Source organism: Ammodytes marinus (assembly GCF_949987685.1).
Source record: "Ammodytes marinus genome assembly, chromosome: 10".
Taxonomy (NCBI): Eukaryota; Metazoa; Chordata; class Actinopteri; order Uranoscopiformes; family Ammodytidae; genus Ammodytes; species Ammodytes marinus.
In genome coordinates this window covers 6263609-6289114 of record NC_137214.1, presented here as the reverse complement: position 1 = coordinate 6289114, position 25506 = coordinate 6263609, and the positions used below count along the sequence as shown (strand labels likewise).

The 25506-nt window shown below is 42.8% G+C and overlaps 2 protein-coding genes across 5 annotated transcripts; one reads left to right on the top strand and one right to left on the bottom strand.

Moving 5' to 3' along the window:
* Window positions 1–1583: 1583 nt before the first annotated feature.
* Window positions 1584–9758, bottom strand: LOC307256881 (uncharacterized protein; the record flags this gene model as incomplete). Its single annotated transcript, XM_080035997.1, has 3 exons — window positions 1584–4424; window positions 4713–7029; window positions 7471–9758. 3 exons carry the CDS (start codon window positions 9756–9758, stop codon window positions 1584–1586), a joined length of 7446 nt encoding a protein of 2481 aa, XP_079892123.1.
* A 5072-nt stretch (window positions 9759–14830) lies between these two features.
* Window positions 14831–24838, top strand: rmnd5b (required for meiotic nuclear division 5 homolog B). 4 transcript variants are annotated; one of them, XM_080035251.1, is made up of 11 exons: window positions 14831–14918; window positions 16677–16854; window positions 17245–17387; window positions 17480–17617; window positions 19590–19690; window positions 20151–20317; window positions 20983–21012; window positions 21179–21344; window positions 21551–21653; window positions 22090–22244; window positions 22843–24838. In XM_080035251.1, exons 2-11 carry the CDS (start codon window positions 16716–16718, stop codon window positions 22904–22906), a joined length of 1206 nt encoding a protein of 401 aa, XP_079891377.1. In that variant the 5' UTR covers window positions 14831–14918; window positions 16677–16715; the 3' UTR covers window positions 22907–24838. The 4 variants fall into 4 exon arrangements, with proteins under 4 accessions (XP_079891377.1, XP_079891376.1, XP_079891379.1 ...); XM_080035250.1 differs by having other exon boundaries at window positions 17245–17393; XM_080035253.1 differs by lacking the exon at window positions 20983–21012.
* Window positions 24839–25506: the final 668 nt, after the last annotated feature.

Here is a 25506-nt window from a genome sequence, read left to right as displayed (position 1 = left end):
TTGTACACGATCAGACACCTGCACACACACACACATACACACACACACACACACACACACACACACACGCACGCACGCACGCACACACGCACGCACACACACACACACACACACACACACACACACACACACACAAAGCCCCTCACAGCTACTGGTCAGACCTCTCATTAGTTTCACTGCTATCGACATCAAAGCAAGGGTAGACTAATTTTGTCCGGCTGGAGTGACAAATTGGGCTCTGGTTTCAGTTAACTGTTTTACTGGGACTGGGTCTTCTCACGAAAGCCTGGCAGATTTAGATGTACCTTGTGGATGGGCTTTCCTGTGCCGCTCCAGTGGTCTGTGGCACCCTCCAGTGGCACACAGTAGTACAATGTGATGTTGAAAAATTCACAGTAATTCACTAACCCGTATAGGGGGACCCCTTTTTAATATCAATGCTTTCTCCGTAAATAACTTTCCAAATCAATACCAGAACCACAATAACAATGTAATTAATTTATATTGTTGCTGTTCAACACTGATCTAAGTGTTTATGCTCTCTCAAGGCAAAGAAAGAGCTGAGGAGTGCAGCTTAATACAATGCTTATTTTTAAAGCTGCAACTGCCCAACATATGTTATAGTGGATGTTTCTGGCGATGACTTTCATTGAATGTTTTGTTGTAACTGAAAGTCAAAATGTTAAATGGATGGTATTTGTTATAACATATATATACCCCTATATTGATATACCCCACATTGTAGATTTGCAGTATTTAGATGTGTACATTTGGTGAATTTTAATGAAAACAATGCAATCTCTTGTGACTTTTTAGAAAAATTGTCTCAAAAGCCGATGTTAGCCCCAAAGTTATACATGATTGTAAAGTTTGGATCTGATGATCTCGCCAGTAAATACCGTACGTGGGAGCTAGTGAGCTGTACAAAGAATCTACATAAAAAGAGATGAAGGCATGAAAAGACAATGTATGAACAATTCAATCGGACATATTTTATTGGCATTGATGTTGCATACATCATGTGCACAAACTCACTCGTACAATATTAGAGAAACACAATAATAAAATAAATATGAGGATCTTTTAAAACATTATTTTCAAGTTTGTTTGGAGATTTTTTTTTTAAGGTAAGAACATCAATAAATGAGTAAACCTATAGTGCTTGTGCATTACTGGTGAATTTGCAGCATGATGTTGTGACCCTGTATCAGAAATGACAATTCTTGTTAGACCATTTTAGATTATGTAAAACATCTTAAGAACACCTCATGACAAAAATCTTTTTAGATGATTTTAGACTATGTAAAAATCTTGAGAACAACTAAAAAAGTTTAATCGCTTGTGTTTTCAAGACTATTATTATAATCAAAAATCATAAATCTTTTATCGTTTATAACAGCCTAGCACATAACAAATACAAGTAGCAGCAGCAGCAGTAAATAAACAACAACCAAAGAATTGCTGTCTTGAGTTGCAATTTGAAAACTCAAATAACATTATAGGCTAACATTAGACACCCCTTTTATATACTGTGTATTTTAAAACTCCAACAGGCTCCAGGAAGGCGGCATCCACCCTCTATTTCAGGACCTTTTACCCCCTGTTGGGGGTAGGTTTGGTGGATGTTTGTGGTAATAGTCTGGTGGGGTGGGATTGGGGCTCGCATTCATCCCTGTAGGGACATAATACATACTCTCCAGGTAGCCCTGGTCCAGTTGTGGATGGTTCTGAGGCTCTGGCTTGGACCCCTGACCAGAGGGATTCCTGTAGCTGACCCCAGGCCCGCTTGGGTGCATTGCTGCTGTGGCAGAGCCATCCTGATATCGGGGTGGCTGGGGCTGAGCCTGGGGGTGAGCTTGGGGAGGAGGAGCTGCATATGGCATGTACTGTGAAGCAGGGGCGTACATGTTGGGGTTGTGAAGAGATGGGTAGGGGGCTGCTGAAGGAGGATACATGCCTGAATGTGACATTGCTTGCTGTGGGATGAGCACTTCCACATACTGGCCAGTCTCTGGGTCAAACAACATTTTCCTCAGTGGCTGCACAGGCACCTCAATATAGAAATACTTCCCCGTCTCAGGATCCAGGAGCACTCTACGAGGTGCCTGTCCATAGCTACTCTCTGAGTACAAACTGGTTGTGTCACCCCCATATTCAGAGCCATAGGAAGGCCCCAGGCTCTGAGGGCCACACATGTACTGGGGATCCATAGGAGGTAGGCCAGGAGAGTGGCCGTGGCCAGGATCACTGTAAGGAGCACCGGCCATTCCTGGAAGCTGTTGCTGTGGAGATCTGTGGACAGGGGGTCGTCGGGGGTCGATATGCTGGGGTGGCTGCAACTGGCGGTCAGCAGGGCAGGCCTGCATGAGTGAGGGGTGGGGAGGGCAGGTAGGAGGCTGATGGAGAGGCTGGTATATGGATGGTGGCTGACTCGGACCAAGAGGAGTTGCTTTGGGAGAGCCGCGCTGGTAGCTCATCGGCTGAGGGTCAGGTCTGCACTGGTGGGGACGGAGCGGGGGCTGAGCCCCTGGGTATGGTAGTGCCTGGCCTGGAGAGTGTGGAGCGGCAGGGGGGGTGAGGTTATGGGGGCTGCGGTAATGGTGCGGAGGGGTGAGACCAGGGTGGGAAGGGCAGCCAGCTGTGCAGGAGCAGGGAGGTGGACGGGAGGTGTTTTGATAGCGATTTGACCTCCTGGGGGCAAGATCTGGCAGCATGAGGGGACTGAAGCTTTCTCTTTCATCATAGCTTGGGGGGTCATCTGAGGCATAAAAACGCAGGTCATCTGTCCTTTGGGAGCGCTCACTGGAGAGAGATCTATGAAATGGCTGGTGTGTGTATCCTGGCGCTTGTGTTGTGGAAATAGCAGCGGACCGTATTGTATTGTTTGAAGTTACGGGCAGAGGTTGGTCATTAGGGTGTGCCGTCCTGGAATACTGTGGATGACTGTCTGAAGGCATAGCAGCTGGCTGACTGGGTTGGTTGGCACCAGCTGAGGCAGGTGTAGAGATCTGTTTTGCATTGGGGTCAGAATCTGGACGTGGAGCTGTGGTGAAACCTGGGCCAGTGGCTGATGATGGAGCTGCACCTAAGATTATGGGTTTGTGTGTATAACTAGAGCTCTGAGGTGATGCCCCTGGCTTTTGCTGCAGACCTCTGTCATTAGACGTCTCTGTCTCTGATGGTGCTGTTGACTGGTTTGAAAGATTGGAGATGGTGGTTGCAGTTGTTTTGCAAGGGGGAGGCTTAAGGCTGGAAACTGCAGACACGGCAAGTTTCCTTGTATAGTTTGATGCCGATGTGGACTCATTGGAGATTTTTCTATAGATTGTTGGTGAAGACACTACAATTGTTTGAGGCCTTTCTTCCCCTTGTGGTTTTGTAGTCGATGTTGTTACTGATGGTCTCTGTGCTTCATTTGGCATGGTGCCTAAATTTGCAGGTACAAATTTGCAGCTTGGTTTTGGAGGCACAGCTGGCTTTTGAGAATTTTTAGCTATCGATTTAACCTCAATGGTTTGAGACCTGTTATTTCCTGTGGAATTTGTGGGAATCTCTTGTTTCTTTGTTTCGGTCGACAGTGACTTAACTTCAATTGGCTGTGGTCTGAATCTTCTAACTGCAGGGGACCTTGGGGGGAAAGTTGGATCTAGCCTTTTCACTGCTTCAAAATCTCCAGGTTCCATCTGTTTAGTAGGAGGTGGTGTTTTCTCCTGCATATTTGTTAGTGGAGAAGCATGTATCTGCTTTGCTGTGTCTTTCACTGTAGGCTTAGTGCTACCTCTTTCTTCTTCTCTGGTCAGGGCATCTGTGCTCTCAGAAACTGTTGTGGCGCCAGTAATGGTGGACGAGGAGGAAAATGTCCTCTCTCTATGAGGCTCAGCCCAACCTCCATCTGAAGAAGTTGTGGTCTGAAGGGGAATCTCCAGGCAGTTCACGTGCTTATGGAGAACCCCTTTACCTCCACCTACATTCTGGTTGTCACCCACTACTGCTCCAATGTCAGCCTGGTAGCCTTTCTCCTTTAATAACGTGGAAACTGAGTGGCCACTGCTATCAGGGGTACTACCAGGGGTAATGGGCCTAGGTGAAGCTGAAGCCGCTGGAGCTAAGAGTGGGTTGGGACTCTCTTCTTGGGCTCTAGATTCAGATGACTTGGTCTTACTGGATCCATCCTTTATCAACACCACAGCAGTGGACACCTCTCTTTCCTTGCTGGGCAATTTGGGGAGGCTTCCGAGCATGGGAGGTTTTTTGTCTGTTCGAAAGACCACAGGTTTGTCGTCATTGTCTGGCACTTGATGCATTTCCTTTGCTGTCTCTTGTGTTTCTACTGCCATGTTCAGGTCATCTTGATATGGCTTGGCAATTGCTTTGTCTCTGGTTGTGTGATTCTGTTGTTTTGCATTTGAGGATTCTCTGCTTACCTCGGTGACAAGATTTTGAGAGACCTTGGGTGACAAACCTGTGTCCTCAGAGTCTTTCTTCCTGAGCAGTGTTTTATTTTTGTCTTCTTTCAAACAGCAAACAGCCTTATATTGTATTTGCATTGGCTGTGAACGAAATGAAGGATTTCCTTTGTTCTGAAGAGGTGAAGACAGGGTTAGCAGCTTTGAGTCTTTTACCTTATCCTCTTTTTGTACTTTTTTCCTCTCCATCCTGAACTCCTCCTCCATTTTCTCCCTCCTCTCTTCCCTCCTTATATCTTGCCTTACATCCCTCTCCTCTCTTGCTATGGTGTCTTCCTTGCTCTCCTCTTTTGTTCCTTCTCCCCTTTCCTTGATAAAATGTTCCATCCTTTCTTCATTCACATTTGATGGCGTAACAGCACTAGTTGCCTTAAAGGACAGATTATATGTATTTTTCACAAGCCGCCTCACATCTCGAACTTTGTGAATGGGGCCCTTAACTTGATTATTGCCATTCCCTTCTTCCTCCTCTGTTTTCTGATGTACAGTGGGCTCTTTCTTTTCCTCCTTTTCTCTGAAAGACAAATTTGGTGAAAAGCCCTCAAGTCTGTTTTCTGCCTCAGGGGTAAGACAGACATTTAGGGAGGCTTTCTTTTTCTCCACAGCTTTGAGTGGAATCTCCTTTGTTTTTAATGAACATGGAACCTTGTCACTCTGTTGCAGTTGTTTATGCTCCTCTGTGTTTTCACATTCCTGGTCTTTATTTGTCGCCCTGGCCTGCATGCTGCTGGCTCCAGTAACAGAAGGAGCTGTTTTCCCGGCAGTGGCATTTGCTGAGTCACCACCCTCCCTTTCGTCCCATGTTTTTCTGTCACCTGCTTGTTGTATGCCAGTTCTTAACTGTTTACTATCAAATGGCTCTTTTAATTCTGATCTCTTCTCATCTCTTAATGAGGTTGCATTCCTGCTTTGAGAATATGCCTCTTCACTTTCCGACTGTGAAAGGTTAATGCTTCTGCTGCTGCTGGATGAACTTGGCCTGTTACTGGATCTCACTCCAACATTTTTAAGAGGTTTGGCTTTATCTTTTGTGCTTGGGTCTGCTGATTGACAACTAGAACTCAGATTATGTGCATCAGGTTTTGGCGAATCTTCAAGTGGTGCCACTGCAGTCTCTGTTGTTTGGAGGTTTTCCTCAAAAGTGGGGTTCACTTCCTCCTCTTGTTTATCAAAACTCTGCATCCTCTTGGACAACACATTCTTGATGAGACAGGAGGCCATCTTGGTTTTATGGCCTGTTTCATCCAGAGAAGCAGACTTCTGGAGTTTGGATTTTCTATCATTTTGCTGAAGGGGCTCAGGGCTGTGCTCACGAGGATAGCAGTCTTGCATGGCTACTGGTAAACTTTGTTGTCTCACAAATATTTCTCCGCTGTGCCTTTCTATAGAGGGGCTTTCCTCCATCATTGGAACCCCAGGACTGCTATTTTCACTGCTCTCATCCTGATTCCCGTCAGCATTATTCTTTCTCTTCAACAGGATCTGTCTCTTCGGGACTCCTTTTCTCACCTTCCTGGAGTCCTCCCGCTCTACAGCCACATCTACACACTCAAAGCTTCCCATCTCATAGCGCCTCATTGGATCTAGGCCATCTGAATAGTATGCAGATGGCTGCAGGAAGGACAGTTCATCATTGTCCAGCTTTGGAGCAGAACCCCTGAAGTCAGCGTAGGCCAGCCAGGCAGCATTGACCCCAGCTGGGCTCTCCTGAGGAGACGGTTGAGAAATGTTGGTAGATGAACGATGGCTGGAGTTGTAAATGTCAAGGTAATCAACCTCAGGGCTTGACAGACTAAGAAAGGAAGAGTCTGTTAACCACTTCACCTCATTGTCTGTCTCATCAAGCTCACTTCCCATACTGGAGCTGGAACTCCGGCAAGGCCTGTTTGCTGGCACGCGTCCAGGAGCCCTGTTCTTGCTTTGCAGTGCAGGAGGCTGAGGTCGTCTGTTGGGACCACCAACCCTGGGGTCTTGTTGGGAAGCAAGTCTGAGCAGACTCTGTTGTTGCTGTAGTTGTCTGGTGGCGAGCAAGCTCTCTGAGTAGGAATGCGCTGTTGGCAGTCCCTCACGGGGCTCTCTGCTTGTGGGAGCTTCTCTGCGACTCGCAGGCCCCTTTCTATTCCTGGCAGTGAATGACAGGTCAACCTGTTCCCCTCTGTAACTGGTGTCCCCCTGCCACCCCCTCCCCTTTTCAGGAACCCGCTCCTCCCTCTTTCTCTCTCTCTCCATCACCCTATCGCTTTTCCTCTCCTGACCTACCTCTCTATCCTCTTCCAGCTGCATTTCTCTCTCCATTTCCAACTGCGTTCCTAGCCTGACCCAGTGTGCCTCGCTATTATTGTCAACAGGCTCAACATCGGGACTTTCCCTATTTGTCACCACTTTCTTTAAATTGCCACTCTGTAACGATGCTACACTCTGAGAGGGGCTGCGGCTTCTGTTCTGCCACTGTCTGTATGGTTTCTCGGGGGCTAAAATGTGGACAGGTGTAAACCTGGTGAGTGGCGGAGAGGGAGTCCGCCTTCTGTTTACATTATGTGCCATGTCCTCAGTGAACCTCTCTCTGTTTTCACGTCTAACACTGGTTGAGTGCTTACTTCTGGTGTGCTCAGATGATTTAAATGGGCTGCTGCTTTCAGAAGTTGGTGAATAAGTAGTGAGTGTAGGCTGTGGGTTTTCTGGTGTCTGTACAGGGGAATTGGATGTAGCCCTGTGGACAAGTGAAATGTTTGGATTTCTGTCTTTCAAGACTAGAAAATCAGGGGACGGAGACTTTATATCTATTGGAGGATTATTATAAGTGTCTTCTATTTGAAAAAAGGTGGGGGCAGTGTTCTGTTTTTCCTTGAATGAGGTGAAACTAAAGTTGTCCATAATGATTGCTTCCTTTGGTACTGCTTCTCTCTTTTTTGTCAAATATGTGGGGCACTGTGATGTGGTATTATTAATTGCAGACGAATCGCCCTCAGGTGTATTACTTAGGGGAGGAGTAGGATGTGTGTACTGAGAGTTGTACTCTGTGGAGAGGTTTGATGGTGACGGCTGATGATACCTCTGCTCTGGAGATGGGGCAGCAGGGGATGGATCTTTACTTCTGTACTGAGGTGAGGAGCTTTGATAATTGTCAGATGAAGGGGTTTTATTCCTTGGCTGAGGTGAGGGAGTGTGGTGCTTTGGCTGAGGTGAAGGTGCTTGGTATCTTGGTTGATGTGAAAGAGTTATGTCAGGCAGAAGGGCAGAGCTTGTTAAGCCTGTTATAAGAGGTGAGTCTCGTTGTGCTCCAGTTAACGCAGTATTGCTCTGTATACTCTCTCTGCTTGGGGTAGGACTTCTTGCTTCAGGGGACACAAGTGTCCTATCAGGCTCAGGGGTGGAGAGACGAGAGAGCTCGGGAAGAGGCGGAGTGTTCCTGTCTTCTGGCTGAATGACAGAGTAAGAAACCCCTGTGATATGAGGAGAAGAAGTCGGGCTTCTTGATGAAGCAGTTATAAAGTGATCTTCTAGAGGAGGAGAGGCTGATGGCTCCACTTCAGACGACCAGTCCTTCCGACTGACCTCAGGTGAGGTTTCTGTAATCCTGATGACAGGTGAGGGAGAAGTATGGCTGTGCTCTATGGGAGAGCAGTTGCTTGTTACTTTAGGTGACGGAGATAAACTATAACTTACCACAGGTGAAGACACCTGGTTAGTAATTTCAGAAGTTGTTGAAATGTATTGGTTGAGGGGGCCAGGCGAGGGAGTTCTTATCCCAGACGGAGAAGCAGCACAGAGCAGGCCAGGTGAGGGAGCTGTTGTATGTGCAAATTCAGGTGAGGCACTACTCTCTACAAGTTCAGGAGATGCTGCTATTGATATGACAGGTGAGGGAGGTGTGTATCTTGGGCCAGGTGTAGACACAGTACTGACAGGTTCAGCTGATAACCTTGTATCTTGGCTCTCAGGAGTATCTGTGGTGTCTCTTCCTGCGGTGGAAGGATTAGAAATCAGCTCAGGGGTGTGGGGGGGTTCCTCAATATCAGGCGTGGAGCCTCTGCTAAAGAGATCAGGCAGGGAGACCCTGCTTCTAAGCTCAGGAAAAGGAGATGACGCTTGAGTATCAGGGGAGGAAGGCCTATTATTTAGCTCAAGAGAGACAGGTGTTTCTCTTGACTTGAATAATAACTCTGTACTGCTGGATAAAGGTAAAGGAGATGGAAGGTTGGCTCTAGACTCAAATGCTGATTCTGTGAGATTGTGAGAAAAATCTTTGGATGTTGGTTCAGGAGTGACCAGTGATTCTCTCGACTTGGATATTAGCTCTGTACTGCTGGATACAGGTGAAGGAGATGAAAGGGAGATTCTAGATTCAAACGCTGATTCTGTGAAATCTAGAGAACAATCTTTGGATGTGGTTTCAGGTGAGGGACTGCTGTGTTGATTAAGGCAACCACTTCTCGGGTCAGGTGAGACTTGTGCTTCCCTGAACTCAGGGAAAGATTGGTTGTTCACTGATTCAGTTGAGGATGAGCTGACAAAGTTATTAGGCTCAGGAGAGGGAACAGGAGTTAAAGACTGTTGTAAGGGGCCGTTGTGTGTATCTTTAAAAGCGGGAGTGACCTTCTGAGGTTCAGCGTCCGAATGAGCTGGTTGAGGATTAAGTGAATATGGTGAACATCTTTTTTCACCTGAGATAGAACAGAAGGATGATGGTGTTTCCTCTGGACTGAGGGGAGATGGGCTGTTGTGTCCAGGAGAGGGGGTCCTCCCCCCAACTTCAGAGGATGGGCAGGCTGTGCTAAGCTGAGATATTGGTGAAATACCTTTTGGTTCTAAATTTGGGCTACTGTCCTCAGAAACTGCTTTATGTCCTGAGCTCAGACCCTCACCTTCTGGCTGCCTCTTATCCTTACTATTTTCCTCTTTCACCTCACTCTGCAACAGGGGGCTGTTAAGCTTGTCTCTTGAATCTTCAAAGCCCTCCTCACCTTCACTGGAGGCAGTGTGGTAAGATCCAGAAGAGTCGTTCAGATCATCCACAAGGGGTGATGCAGCCGCTGACCCTCCCACCTCCCTCTGCGGAGGAACAAAAGCCCCTACAGCAGGGCAGCTTGGGAGGGTGGCAGACTCACAGTCGTCTCCAAAAATGTCACACAGGCAGGTAGTCTCGGAAATGACACTGCGCTGACTAGGAACGTTGATTATGTCGAAGATTTCAACGTGATTGGGGGTGCCGTCACGATGGCGCAGAGAAAATGTGTGAGGCGCACTGCGCAGGAAGGAGTAGCTGTCCCCCTGGAGAGTCCAGCTGTCCATTGCTCATCCACAAGCTCCAAAAAAATCCTTGTGGCCAGTCCAGTCTGCTCCTGTGGTCTGCTCTGGGCTCTGCTCCTGGACTAAAAATAAGATATGGTCAGTCACCTGCAGTGTGTGTAGCTCATTCATTTATGTCCACAGTAAAACTAACAAATAACAGTGAAAAGCAAAAGTTTATAAATAAAAAATATACAGGCTTGTGCATTGTTTTGTTTTTTTTAGCTTCACAAAAGCATATGTATAGTTAACCCTCACATTTTGTGAACATTGCTATAGTACACACAGAGATATTGTAAACCTCCAAAAAGGGATTCAGAACAGAAATGTTTGTTACTTCACTTTAATAATCAGCAGCTAGCAACTTATCATAAGAGAATATTATAAAAACATTTACATTTTTAGTTTTTACCCGAAACTCAAAGTTCACAAGATCTCATCCATTCAAAAAAGATTTATTTATGGTACATACATCTGGAAAGTGACAATAGGCCTATTTGAAATAGCTCTGCCTAATACGGAACACACACACACACACACACACACACACACACACACACACACACACACACACACACACACACACACACACACACACACACACACACACATACACACACACACTGCCTTTGCGAAGGGCTGATAAGAGAAAGAAAAGCATGCTCCATGTACATGTAGAGAAAGACAGAATGATTGGTACTGTACGTACCTACAGGGCATTGAGTTCCTCTCTGTTGAAATATTGGCTCCTCATCCAGCTAATTGTCTCCCAAAATCCACAGCTGAGTCCAGAACTGAGCAGCTCCTTGCAGCTCAGCTCGGCAGTGCCACACTAGCTGGACACTTTCAGAATGGAAAAAGACACTGCCATGTATCAGACCCGAATACGAAAAGAAAACGGGGTCATCTAGCTTAGACCCATTACATCCTCTGATGCTCCCATCTCCATTTCTGCCCCTCCCTTCTGAGCTGGCCTCGGGGAAATCGCTTACTGAGTCTAGCCTGGGTCTTTTTTCTCCTCCAGTCTGGGCTTTGGTTGGACATTGGCTTTCCTGTTTGAGCTGGACAGGGGGGCGGCACTAGGGGTGTGTGGGTTTATAGTTAGCAGCAGGTGCCGATACGGCCAGGACAGACGAGTGCGCCAGGAATCTGACACTTAGAGCCAGATCAGTCACAGGGCTTCTCTATATATAGACCCATACTATCAGGGCCAGATAGCCATAGCTTTAGCCTTTTTGTCTAGGCATGCTGGTGGGAAGAGAAAGGGGAAAAAAATCACCTCTTGAACTCCAGCCTACACATTGTCAACTTTACCACTACATATGAGGTTATACGTATCAATTAGGGTGTAGTGTGTGCTTGTACTTTGTGTGTGTGTGTGTGTGTGTGCGTGTGTAATTTGTGTGTGTGTGCGTGTGTAATTTATGTATGTTTGTGTGTATGAATGTAAAGGGGTAAATGGGGACACAGGTCAAAGGTTGACACAGACACCCGTCTTTTTCAGCTGACATGCAGAATTCATGTGCGGTGCATGGTAGCTAGCAAGACCTGCAAAACTACTTCACTACTTCACATGTTTGAGTCATATTTTCAATTTTAATGTCTGAATATTTCATGTCGGAGGACAATTACAGACAAATTGTTTTTAATAATGTAAATTCACAGTCAAGCTTCCCTCTTATATGACCTGACATGACGTGTTCAATCAAAACTATCAACACTAAATATGTAATTTTAAATGTTATATTATTGTTGCTATAAGAAGTAGGGGAGAACGGGGTTAGTTGTCACACGGGTTGGTTGTCACATTAGTTATATCTCAGAACCAGAAGGTGCTGTCTCTAAGATTTTGGTATGGAAATGTTCCAGAAATGTCATCAGAGGTCACATAAATAGTCCCCTTTGGAGTAAGACAGTCGAATTTGAGGTGAGAGGACGTTTTGAGTTTTTCACATCAAATTGTAAATATTTAGCTCCTCAGTATTTTTATTTTTGGCTTTTACATAATGGGTTTATAACAAAACATTTGTTACCCTTAAAAAGTGTGAAGGGAAAGCTATTGTTTAGACCGTTGTTAGCTAGCTAACTAATTGTTGGATGGTTGTAAGCCTTGATGCTAGCAAGAAATTCCAGTTGGGGTTGGTCATAAGATTTTCTTTGGAGTTGGTTGTTGTCACATGTTATCCAAAGGGCTGCAGCCAGGAAAGGAACCCAAGGACGAAAGAAAATATCAAGCTGTATCCTTAATGACAACCCAGAGAAGGAGAGAATAGAGCAGGAAAAGGCAGCTAGCATGCAAAAGATAAAAAGGGCAGCAAAATCAAAACGACCCAGTGCATCCCAATCTAGACCAGCTGCTAAGGCTACTGCACCCCAATGCACTCCACCCCAGCTGGGGAAGAAGAAACAGAAGAGAAAGAGACAGGAGGAGGAGTCTTCATCAGATGAAGAGGATATTTTTTTTTGGTTTGTATGGAAACATTCTCCAACAGCCGTTCAGGGGAGGTATGGGAGAAGTGATGGATGTGCAACCAGTGGGCACACAAGCTCTGCTTAGTTGGAGTGAGCATACCCTACATTTGCTATCACTGTAACCTAGATAGTGAATATAGCCTAGTTGAGTAGGCTATTATTGTTAGACCTATTTGGTTTGTTCATTATGTTATGTGTAATAGGCTGGTCTTAATATGGGTTTCCTGTTTGTCTCCCTGGCTAATTTTGTGTTAAGATGCATTAAGTTATGTAGGGCCATTTGTCAATTTGACAATGCAATGAAACGTTCCAATTTAGTTCTGCCTTCTTTTTAAGATTTTTCCTATTAAGATAACATTGTGACAAACAACCCCATAGTGTGTGATAACTGTTCCTGTGATGGGGTTGGTTGTCACAATGTGTCAGGGTGTCTTTGATGGTTAAATACTTCTTTATTACAATACATTGGAAAATGATACGGATACACATTTCAAGCGAACACCGTAAGCTTCAATTTAATGTAGGAATAACTATTGAAAGATGTTTTGATGATGAGCAATTCACACTAGAGTAAAAAGTGTGCCTACCAACCCCGTTCTCCCCTACCATCTGAGCCCCATCATTGCTGTCTGGGCATGTTGGATGGTAGTGAGTTCGGATAAGCCCTCTGTACCTAACCTCATTCCTTATGAGATTACAATTCATTTTCAGACATTAAGTCATTCAGGGTAAGCCAATGGAAAATCTTTGATTGCAGCACAAACTGAATGCTGCACGAGGCTGGGGGGATATATTACACTGCATCTAGATTCTAGAGTACTCATCACTGGAAAGCCAATAATCTATTATATACTATTTCTAGTATGTATGGCATCATACATGTGTAATATGACCCCCTTTTATGTCTGACATGTCATGCATAGTCATAAGTGTTCACATGTTTAGTGTGGCTAGCCAAAATTGGAACTGAGTCCTTGACCTTGGTTGAGTTAGTGCAATATGGCTCTACTTACAGTTATGTACCATTAATTCTCTTTAAACTCAATATTGCTTATAGACTAGGGTTTACACTCCAGATGCCTTTTTAAAGATATACTGTAGTGTAAATGATTTCATATTTCACTGCAGGCATTGCTTTGGCATGGCAATCATCAGTCAGGACTGTTAACAGGTACTTAGGAGAGGATATATGCTATGAATAGAAGTCATACTGTAAAATGGCATACACTATTTCATTACGTGTTGTAAACACACACTGAAATTACTTGGAAAACAAGGTTTTCGTTACGTTGTAAAAGTTTGGAGAAAATGCATGTGCAAATTGATATGTGTGGAATAGTGTAAACTTAAGCATAAAGATAGCCGATGAATTTGAACCTTATGGCGGCACAGTAGACTGGAGGAGGACTCAACAGAAAAGAATGATAAGCACCTCAGCAGTGGGAAGCTTTAGTCTACATCACTGGTAGCTTAGTCACACCCGCCTGCTCAAGTCCAAAGACCTCACCCACCCTCACTGACAGCAATGCAACACACTAATAAGCAGTGTATAACAATGCACTGCGCAGGGCATCTGTAAGAAGACAAACGTGTAATAACAGTCTTAATCAAGGGACATGGAAGAGAGGCTGATGTTTGGTATCAACATATTAAGTAAATGTCTAACGCAGTGGAGATAAACATTACTTACTTTTTAAACGTATTAGTACAACCTTTTCTGTTTGTTTTCCACATGTGGGATGCTAAGGGTCCAATCTCATACTGGGTGGTTCATACAATTTTAAGTTAGGCCTATCTACCTGAATATTTCTATTGTATGCTGCTAGCCAACTGTTATTTGACTACATTTCTAAAATATAGTTTGTACTTTTTACTCCACCACATAGGGTTGATTGCTGTTTTTCCTAGCCTACTTAGTCAGATGAATAGGCCCAGGCTACTTCATTAACAAATACTATTTTCTACAGAGAAAACTACCCAAGGATGAGAAGTGCAACTTTAAAACGCCTGCATGCAGGAGAGATATCTGATTCAAGTAAAAATAATAATAAAAAAAAATGGTACAGGAAGAGCTGTAGCTGATGGAAGTCTATTTCCGCCAGTTAAAGAAGAGAAGAAAAAAGAAGAGGAAAATTAAGCCTTGATAATATGAATACCCAGGAAATATCGTAATGGTAAGTAGCCTAATAATTATGAGATTTTAATTGTTTTTATCATGAGTAAAACAGTTAAGAATTTCGACTTTTTAACACAAATATCCTACTTTTTTAACATCTCACAATTGATATTTATCTCCTTATTATGACTTGTCGCATTTGCAATTTTGTACCTGATACTTAGGCTATAACTTTTTATTTCATAAAATTACAATTTCATTGCATAGATCTCACAATTGTGACCTTGGGGATATATTTTTTTTTTTATTGTGCACAGTTTTTATCTTTATTTTTTATTTTTATTTTTTTTACTGGCGATAATGGTCATAGATATATATATATAGTTCTATATATCTATGGGCATGGTAGTAAAGAAAGAGTATTTTTTACGCCGCAAATAAAACAACTTTTATTGTGAAATGTCCAGCTAACTCAGAATGCGACACAGGAAGTTGCGCATTACGACTGCTGGCGAAGTGTTGCCATAACAGGCAAGTGGCTAACGCTAATGTTTGCTAACTAATTAGCAGAATAGGTGAGTGGTGTCTATTTAAACGTATCTTAAAAACTCACTTAAATGTGGTAGATGTTTTAAGTGTTGGAATAATACAAACCAGTGAAGACAAGCGGGTTGTCATTACCCCCTGAAATAATTTGGGCCTCGTCGGTCAGCAGCTGGCTAGCATCATTAGCTTAGTAGCTTGTAGCAGTGGCAAGCCTTTGTAGCTGTATTCCATTTGTTTATGTTAGGTTTGCGACAGCATACTTTTCTAAATCACCGCATCCAATTGAAATACGTGGTGAGCAGTTCACGGCACTTCATATTTATCATTGTTATTGGGTAATAAAAAGTAGAGAAGTTGTGTTTTAATAGCTACATGGTCATGTAGCCTGCGTTTGTGTTGGTTAGCTCTATTACGGTAACTGCTAGGTGGACATTTTCTGTATGCAGCTCGTAAGCGGTGTCTGACAGCAAAGCTATCAATGATTTGATGTTTGTATTTAACAAAAGAAGAATATAGCAGTATATAAATGCAGCCCAGCTGCTCGGACAGTATCGCCGATGAACCCTTTCTTTCGTGACAAAATCACTACTTTTGTAGGAGACGCGACTGATGCTAGTAAACAGCAGGCCGCTGAGTACACTGTATGCCTGCATTTGATATTGTCAAGGCCTTGCTGGTCATTAGTAGTGTTACACTAGGCCAAACGTTTAGTCATGGCAGTGCTGGGTACGTTTGATTATTTTCCCCTTCTCGATTCTCTAGGTCAAAGTCTTTTATTTTTTAGAATATTTTACCTCAGCGCTTGGACTGTCTCGATCAAGAGACAGCTGTGTGACATGTGATTGTCAATATGATAACAGTCAAGCTCTGCAGGCAACTGATATGTGGCAATTCAATCATGGAAGGGGATCCTGCATCTTTTTAAATAATAATAATAATAATAAATTTTATTTATATAGCGCTCTTCTCTCACTCAGAGCGCTTTACAAAAACAAAACAATAAACAAACAAAAATGTCATGTAGAGTTGGGTTGGTGGGTGAACTAGGGGTAGGCAGAGGAGAAGAGATGGCAGGATGAAATGAAATGACAGGATTGTCTTTTGTGATGATTCCGCTGCTTCAAAATACCAAGAGCTGCAAGCTGAAGAGTCCACTGAAAATAGTAAACAAGGAGATCCATCATTTTGAGCCTGACAAAAACATCAGCTTTGACACAGTGTTGTCATTAAATAGCACTAACCAGCTGAATGGATTTCTTTCATTAAAGGATCACACCTAGTTCATATCTTGATCAAAAAGTTTAAAATGACATTTGAAGGATTTTTATCAGAACTATTTGTTACACTTTGCATCTAGTTTAAAAAAAAATAGAACTGAAACGAGACGAAACACGAAAATTGATCTCCATACTTTGTAAGCAAAATAACCTCACAGTACCTTGGGGCGCACAGGTGTGAAGAATGTACTGCTTTTTCTCTCTCATGTAATCATATGATAGCTTTGTGTTTTGAGCTGTTGATCGGACCAAACAGGAAACAGGAAGCCATCACCGTGGCCTTTAGGAAATGGTAATCAACGTCAAGTACTTGGGAAAAAATCTCCAATGACATGAACTGTTCTTTAAAGGCCCAAAAAAATTCAAAATGAAGTCGGTCATTAAATTGTTATCAAGCTCTCAAATGTCAGTATAGAAAATCAAGTATCATAAGGCTTTATTAATATTTACCTGTCTTTAAACTGTATTTCTCTCTTGTTGTGTTTGTTTCCTTCTCCTTCTCAAATCTAGGTGTCATTGTGTGTGTGTGTAAGTGTTCCAGTCCCAACCATGGAACAGTGTGCGTGTGTCGAGCGCGAGCTGGAGAAGGTGCTCCATCGCTTTGTCATGTACGGCCACCAGTCTGAGGAGAGGCTAGACGAGCTCCTGCGCAGTGTCTGTGAGATACGAGGACAGCTAGTTGCTTTCGGTAAGAAAAAAAAACTGATGCTTATAAGGTGATTCAATGCTATAGATGAGTCATGTTAGCGAGTTAAAGGCGGAGTCAGCGATTCTGAAGAATGCTTGTTGTCAATTTCACTTTTTGTCAACATCAGGTTTTTGTTCAGCGCAAACGCAGTACAGACAGGTAGCAGATCCCTGATTTCGGCAAAAATCAATTTTTTACTTTCACTTTAAGTGGATTAAATGTTATTGGATCATAGTTTAGGCCCTTATACCTTCTTCTAGCCCCCTCATAATCTAAAACGGTGCTTTGTTTGCTATGCTTTATTAATGCTGTATCATTACTTATCAGGCATACATTATTGTAAACATGCACAGTGATTCATTCTCTTTTTATTTTTTAAATGTCTTGCAGGAGTACAAGATGCAGACTTATCGGTGCTATCTCAGACTATGGCACAGTGTTGTAAGAACATCAAAGAAACAGTGCAGATGCTAGCCTCCCGACATAAGGATATCCACGGCAGCGTGTCAAAAGTGGGCAAAGCCATTGACAGGGTAAGGGTAAGGCATCAACCTCCTTTATAAACATTTCACATTCGGCGCACATAAAGTTAACCCCTGTCCCCTGATATGCTTTTTGCTGGCAGAACTTTGACGCAGAAATCAGTGCTGTGGTGGCAGAGACGGTGTGGGACACGCCAGAGAGACAGAAATACCTGAGTGAGACCATTGTGGAGCACCTGTACAGACAAGGCATGCTCAGTGTAGCAGAGGACCTTTGTCAGGTAAGTAACTGTGAAGCCTTCAAAACAAATCTCTTCTTTGGATTCCTGTCTGAAATGTATCGATGCAAGTGAAGTGAAGCAACATTACAGGGCTTTGAATCCAGTGTAAACATTAGGGGTGGGAAAAATAATCGATTTTCCGATTAATCGCGATTCTCTCTCCAACGATTCCGAATTGATTCATAAAAGTTAATAATCGATTTCTTAAAAAAATATATATATATTTTTATTTTTTACTAGTATTTAATACTAGTATTTCCTGCGCCACTGCATGCACACCACACAAGTGTGAGTTGTTAAAAGTGGCGACAAAAGCAAACCCATATGACCTGCACTGGCTTTGTGTCTGTTTACGTTTTTGTATGAGAGCTGAATTCCAAGCCATACTTTTTGCACAATGTGTTGAAATGACATAGAAAATAATAGAATAGAAATCCTATAGAAACATGATTCACAAGAGTAGAAAGAAAATGAAACTGAATCGGTTTAGTTTTTACATACTTCCATATTGTGTTGAAATGCAGGCTGCATTGATTATTGCACTGGTCATAGAAAGTCATATTTGTGACAAGAAAAGCTTTTTCTCTAATACAATATTAGAGAAGGCAATTCATCTGTTCATCACAAAAATAGGACGTGATTAGCAAACTCTGAGTAGCAAACTCAGATGTGTATATAAGTATATTTTTGAAAATCACACATAGGTATAGCCTGGAAATCTAGACCCTGATATCTTGAACGATAGAGGGTCTGGCCACGATCAATAGTAATTTCCAACTCAAGGGGCGGCTCCTACTCGTGCATTTCAAATGCCACTGCACGCAGTTGGATAGCACTACAACCAATCAGAGCGATGCACAAGGTGACGTAAGCCCCTTTCGTTTAGCGAACAGCTGTTAAACTGTTAAATTAAACATTTGCCGTTGTCGGTCGACAAAACAGAACATTCCACTTACTTGCTAATGAAAGATTTGAGTGCCGTCTTCCAAATCGTTAAGGGTCGAGGCCAAAGCCGAGGCCAAAGCAGTCTCAAACTCACACAACATATCCGCAGCCATCTTTGATGTTTACTATCACGGCTTCAACGTCGCATGCACGTCACTGTCGTCATCCGGTTACGTCCTCCTCAGAGTACCATATAAAGGGCTCTGGCGCGCCCATATTAGATAGAACCAATTGAAACCATAGCCAGATTTCTGGTTTTCTTGATAAAGCTTCAACGGAGCGTGTCCAGACCAACACGCGCAGCAAATTTAATTTGCCAGCGCCTAGTGGCAGGTCTGGGAATGCCAGGCTAACATAGGTATGTAGTACGTAAAAAAAAATTGCACAGAGATGCATTGAGAATCGATTTTGAATCGAATCGTTGACCTCGGAATCGAATCGTGAGGTGCCAAGAGATTCCCACCCCGAGTAAACATGGTTCGTCTGTGAACTTAACGGAAGATTTAGTTTAAACATTTTTAATTTTATGTATACAAATGTTCAATAAAAACAATATTAAGAAAAGCACGTACAATGAATGTAATCAGACACAGGAAAATCAAGAAACAATAAACAAACAGGCTGCCAGCACTCACTCAATACAAAGAAAATAAAATGTACCCATGCACATGTCAGGGAAAGGGACCCCAATCTTATTAAACTTTGCGTCAGAGTAACCAGGATTTCCTCAATATGTAGACAGGAAACCATGTCATGTGGCCACTTTTTGAACTAGAGGGGATACATTGACTTCCACTCTCTTACAATGAATCGTTTTGCATTGACCATACCAAACATGAGGGCTTGGTGTAAAGCGGAGGGAGGAACCAGTGAGTTGTTGGAGCAGCCCAATATCACCAAGTCAGGAACCAATTGTCTGTTATACTGTATATGACAGTATTACATTTATCACAGGTGGGAGAAACTGTATGGTAAAGTTCAGGTAATAGGAACATGTTCTAATTCAAAATCCCCTTTTTCTTTCTAGGAGTCTGGTGTTGTTATAGATATGAGTATGAAGCAGCCTTTCCTGGAGCTCAACAGAATCCTTGAAGCTCTGAGGATGCAGGACCTGCGGCCGGCACTAGAGTATGTAAAAAAAAAATGTCTTCTTCTTAAATAATGTCAGAAATAGAGAGACGTTTGAGTTGCTCTAAGTTAAAAGGTGGAGTCAGCGATTGTTGTCATAATCACTACACGTCAACATCAGTGAATATCTCCTCACGATCTGCTGGCTTCTCCGTGCTGTGTGTGAGCTAAGAAGAAAATCTGGTGTTAATATACACAGCCTAGGCTCTGTTAACTGGTATGTTAACAAAAGGGGGCCCACTGTCGAGCACACACAGTATGGACAGGTAGCAGATGGTGAGGACATATTCACTCAGAATCGCTTACTCCACCTTTTTAAAAAAAAAAGCAAAAAGCTCAGAAACCTATATCAAAACAACACGGTTGTTATATTGTTGCAGACACATAAGAAAAATCTTGATGGCTATATAACTAGTGTCGTGGTAGTCGACTGTACTAATTCATGTCTGTGCCTTCTTAGGTGGGCTGTGACGAATCGGCAGCGCCTGTTGGACCTGAACAGCAGTCTAGAATTCAAGTTGCACCGTTTGTACTTCATCAGCCTGCTCAGTGGGGGAATCGGCAACCAAATGGAGGCTCTGCAGTACGCCAGGCACTTCCAACCCTTCGCCTCCCAGCACCAGAGAGGTACACAGAGGCATCTTTGGTACAGTCCTGTCACAAACACGCATAGATGCTGAACCTGAGCTCCGTGGCAACTTTAATCTTAAACTTTAAAAGAATTGAGGCCCTGGCTCTTTTAAGGAAGCATCCTTTTTAAGGTCGCCTATTATGCAAAATGTATGTCCCCGGTGTGTCTAGAGAATAAATGCTATCTCTTTTTCTCCACCTCTCTGAAAGCACACATGTTCAAAAAACACCCAGTCAGATTTCCCTCGATGTGTCACATTACCCCCATGGCCAACCTAACTTAGCACTACCTCCACCTGTGATAAGCCACACAGATTCAGGGCCAATCAGAGCATTCTGGAGGCTGATGACAGGAGATTTAGCAAAAGCACTGTGATGAATATAAAGGTGTTTTGGGCACTACATCATAAACAGTTTCTAGTAGAAACCCAAATTACAATTTTAAACCTGAATATGAGCATATTATGTGACCTTTAAAACGACTTGGGAGTTTTTTTTTAAAGGCATACTAAGCGAACTTGGCTAACGTTTGTTTATCTTTATACTAACCGCGTTAATAGTTGACGCTCAGAGCGAGTGGCCAATCGGCTTTGTTCTGGCCACGGTTATTATAAACATAAACAGCTTTTGAGATGTGTGTAAACAACCCAACTTTCTTTCAGCGTGCACACACGACGGACAGATCTCGGATGGTGAGTAAATATTAGCTGATTTATGACAAAGTGTTCCAGATTTCAATCGCTTAGTATGCCTTTAAGGCAACATGCATGATTCCTGTGTGTCCTACCTCACAATAACCTTCTAATGTTAGTTTTTGTTGTTTTCCCACACCTGTCCTTTTTCTTCTTGTCCCTGCAGACATTCAGATCCTGATGGGCAGTCTGGTGTATCTGCGTCACGGCATTGACAACTCTCCGTACCGCACTCTGCTGGAGACCAACCAGTGGGCCGAGATCTGTAACATCTTCACCAGGGATGCCTGCTCTTTGCTGGGCCTTTCTGTAGAGTCCCCGCTCAGTGTTAGGTTAGAACAACATTCCTCTGATTTGCTTTTTCTAATCTTCACATTGATGCCAAAATTTAGATTTACGTTTGAAACAATTCATCAGTAGATGAGTTGCAGTTCCATTTGACTGCCAGCACCATGTGGTCTTATTTAAGGCTGGGTGCTAAAATGATTTCCACTACTGTCCAAATATATCAATGCTTTGGTGTCTTATCTCTCTGCAGTTTTGCATCCGGCTGCATGGCCTTGCCCGTGCTGATGAACATAAAGCAGGTGATAGAGCAGAGGCAGTGCAGCGGAGTCTGGACACACAAAGATGAGCTGCCTGTAAGTCCATTTGAATTTCCTGACAACATTGTTCGTCAGCACCTGAAGTCCTCCTGCATCCACACTATTCACACTTTACTTTAGTATTACCATGGAAACATCTGGTCAATGATTGAATTCCTTCGTGATTTTTTTTCTGTACTTATGACATCTATTGCAGCATGTCCGTCCTGGGAGAGGGATCCCTTACTCTGTCAACTCTCCCTGAGATTTCTCAATTTTTTAAATCCCGATAAAGGGTTTTTTACTGTGAGTTTTTTCTCAGCAGAGCTAAGGGCAGAGGGTGTCGTACTGTATGGGATTTAAAGCCCATTGAGGCAAATGTCTATTTGTGTTATTGGGCTATACAAATAAAACTGATTTGATTTGATTCGTCCCATTTCCTGTCTTATTTCAACATTGTGTTTAATACACACCGTTTTCTGTTTTTGTGTAGATCGAAATCGACCTGGGGAAGAAGTGCTGGTACCACTCTGTGTTCGCCTGCCCCATCCTCAGGCAGCAGACCTCAGAGAGCAATCCCCCCATGAAGCTCATCTGTGGCCACGTCATCTCCAGAGATGCCCTCAACAAACTGACTAATGCTGGGAAGTAAGTCAACAATTCGATTTTATATGTGCGCGGTGGGATAAGGTGTGAGTAGTAATGGGTAACAAAATATTTGGTCGTATTGTCTTTGACCATATCATATTGAACTCTTACATGCTCATTCATAGTGGATCATTTTATAGTAATTTATCAGATGTTTATTACACAAAACCCTTTTAATTAAAGGTAGAGTCAACTACTCTGGAGAATGCTTGTTGTCAAAATAACTCTTGTTAAAATCAGTCCTCACGATCCACTAGTTCATACTGTCAACTTGAATTGTCACTCAAATCACAACGCTTGACAGAAAGCACACACGTATTAGCCTGAAGTACTGTCTTGAAATGAATTGAAACCAATGGCTTACTATGAATTAGGATTGTCAATCCTACGTCTTGCGTTGTTTAAGAAAACGGCCAGCAATATAAAATGTACAAGATTTCAAATGAATTAGCCAAAATAACAAACATTGTCTGTAAAACTCCCAAAGCACTAATAATAATAATAATAATAATAATAATTTATTTAATTTATATAGCCCTTTTCTCGCACTCAAAGCGCTTTACAATAGTAACAGCATGTTCCCCTGTCTCGTCCACAGGTTGAAATGTCCGTACTGCCCCATGGAGCAGAACCCGTCACACGCCAAGCAGATCTACTTTTGATAGTGCACACTTACCCCCCCCCCTCCCCTCCCCTCACGAGTACGGATGAAGTTCCCTGGAGCTCTTTGCATTTCCAGGACCATTTTCTCCGGGCCCTTTCCTCTCTGTCCCCCTGGCCTGTTATTGTAAAAGCATTTAGGTTTTATTCCAGTGCTCCTCTGGACAGCCTCGGCCATCCCCGATAACCCACCAAGGACTCTCCGACGCTGCTTCAGTATCCAGCAGGGGGGATGGTCCCAGCTACAACATGTAGTGGGAGTACGGAGTCTGTCGCTCTATGAACATCACCTCTTGACTAAAAGGATCCTTCATTCAAACACTTCATTTTTTGCGAATGCCTGCAGAGTTATATAGGCTTATATATATTTTTTTTAAAGTATCCAATACTTTATAGCGTTTGTTTTTTCTCAGCTTTATCGACTGTTTGAGTTGGATGACTGCTTCTCTCTTTTCTTTAACCCCATTTTATTTTTGCGTGACAGAAGCAGTGGAATGAGTCTGGATGGGTTAGTGTGGGTGAATGGTAAAAGATAAGCCATTTCTGTTTTCAGGATGGAAATAAACTTATACACGAGGAAAAAAAACAGAGTAACACTTTTTTTTGAAGGTTAATTATTTGCAGATTGAAGGGAACTGTGGAGGTCTCTCTTGACTGGAGCTCTTGATTGTGGGCCCCCCCATTGCTTCTCCATAATGTAATAAATGCCTCACATAGTGTGTTGGGCTGATGTATCTGTTTGATCAGTAGAACAATTAACTATCAAGGGTGGAAAACCTTTTTTTTTTTTTCTTTTTTTTTTTTTTGAGACTGACTGCACCAGCAAGATTTTTTTTTCCTCCAATGTAGAAGCCATTTGTCTCGTTTCATGTATGTATCTTAACAATGACAAAAAGGAAACAAAAAAATATAATATACTACTGTGAAATGTGCTTTGTTTCTATTTTTCATTGCAAATGGCCACACCTGGCTCCTGTAAGATAGCAAAAATGTAAAACTGAACGGCACAATGCATAACGGACACTAATCAGAACCTACGACTGGACAGCTTGCAGTCCCTCATGTGATTTGGAGGTGTAAAGTGGTGTGTGTGTGTGTGTGATGGTAGCCTGTATGGTCTGACTTGCAGTGGCTGTAGTAGGCTTGTGATTCAGCTTTACTCGTCGTGGGTGGGCTCGGGCCTCTGATCATCGTGGCTGTCGTTCAATATAAACTTTCGAAAAAAAAATGCCTCCGCTTGCGTAGGTTTTGGCTTTCTTTTGAGATTGAGTCACAACAACAGAGAAAAAAAACATTAATAACTATTTATATTTTCCTCAGGGTTCATTTTACCAGTTCATACATACCACACATTACTACATTTATATAAGGAGTCTTGAACAAAGATTATACACACATTTTGGCCATTGAGGCTGATCGTTTGGGTGTTACTGGAGTTTTTGTATATATTATTGAACTGGTGATGTGTACGCATATACACTTGGGGAAAGTGTTGGACAAGGGCCAAGGCATTTGGATGTACAATACTCTAAAGCTCCTGTTGTCCTCTTGAGAAAATGGTGATGTCACCTCACACTCCTAGTGAGGCCTATGTGTTCAGCAAGCGCCGCACCAGCATATAGCTCACACACTGACGATGCAACAATACACTCAGTTTTAGGTCAGAGTATATAAAATAAAAATCCCTTTAGCTTGGTTTCATTTGGAATGGGTTGAAGCACAGGTTATGTGTGGACTTTTTTTTTTTTCTTTTTTTGCAGAATTTCTTTCTTTCTTTTTCTTTGGTTGACAATCATTCATGGCTTCTTCAAGTGTTCCTTTTTAAAGATAGACAGCTAGCGCTCCGTACTTCTAACTTTTGTTGAATGTTTGCATTTCTTGCTTTTGTGTGTGTGCAACTTTTATTGTAAATATTTATCCTCCTAACATGTTTCATATACTTGCATCTGAAATAAATAAAAAAAAAATTAAAATGTATTACTCCAAGTCAGTTTTGGAGATGTGTGCTGGCATTTGGTGATGGACTACTCCGGCCGTGTGTCAAGTTTCCCAGGGCTTGGCATGGGGAAAAACTAATTGCAGGTGGTTTGAAAATTAATATTATTATTTAAATATAGATATAGATTTGTTTTCCTTCTGCATTACATAACTCAACCAAGTGGTTTAGAGATGATTCAATCAACTTAATTGATCATTAATGTATCATGAATATCTAGTCAGTATTGTTTGCTTGACAACTGTATTATATCCACAACACCGAATATGACAAACGCCCGATTTAGCGGCATCCATCTGAGAACACTGAGCCCGGGGAACATTGGGATGCCCCTATGCACTGCTCCTACCACAACACATTTTCCTCTTTCTCTTTTAGCTGCTCATCCTTCCATCCATCAACACTTGATGGTGCTATTGCCGTTCTCTCCATACTCTTAACTAAATATCCTTGGAAAGCTGAGCATTTAATATGAACGAGTTTCACAACAATTAGAACTATTTTACTACCCCCCCCTTCCCCCCAAAAAAGAAAAGTGTATTCTATGGGTTGAAAAACATGGTGAATCATCAGATGAACAGCACTGATGGCATTCAGCATTCACTG

Bases quoted from the DNA above. Each gene is read 5' to 3' on its own strand.
- rmnd5b (XM_080035250.1), top strand. From the start codon at position 16,716: ATGGAACAGTGTGCGTGTGTCGAGCGCGAGCTGGAGAAGGTGCTCCAT. The intron at 17,394-17,479 runs GTAAGGCATCAA...TTTTGCTGGCAG, and splicing joins AAGCCATTGACAGGGTAAGG to AACTTTGACGCAGAAATCAG. The intron at 21,013-21,178 runs GTGAGTAAATAT...TTGTCCCTGCAG, and splicing joins CGACGGACAGATCTCGGATG to ACATTCAGATCCTGATGGGC.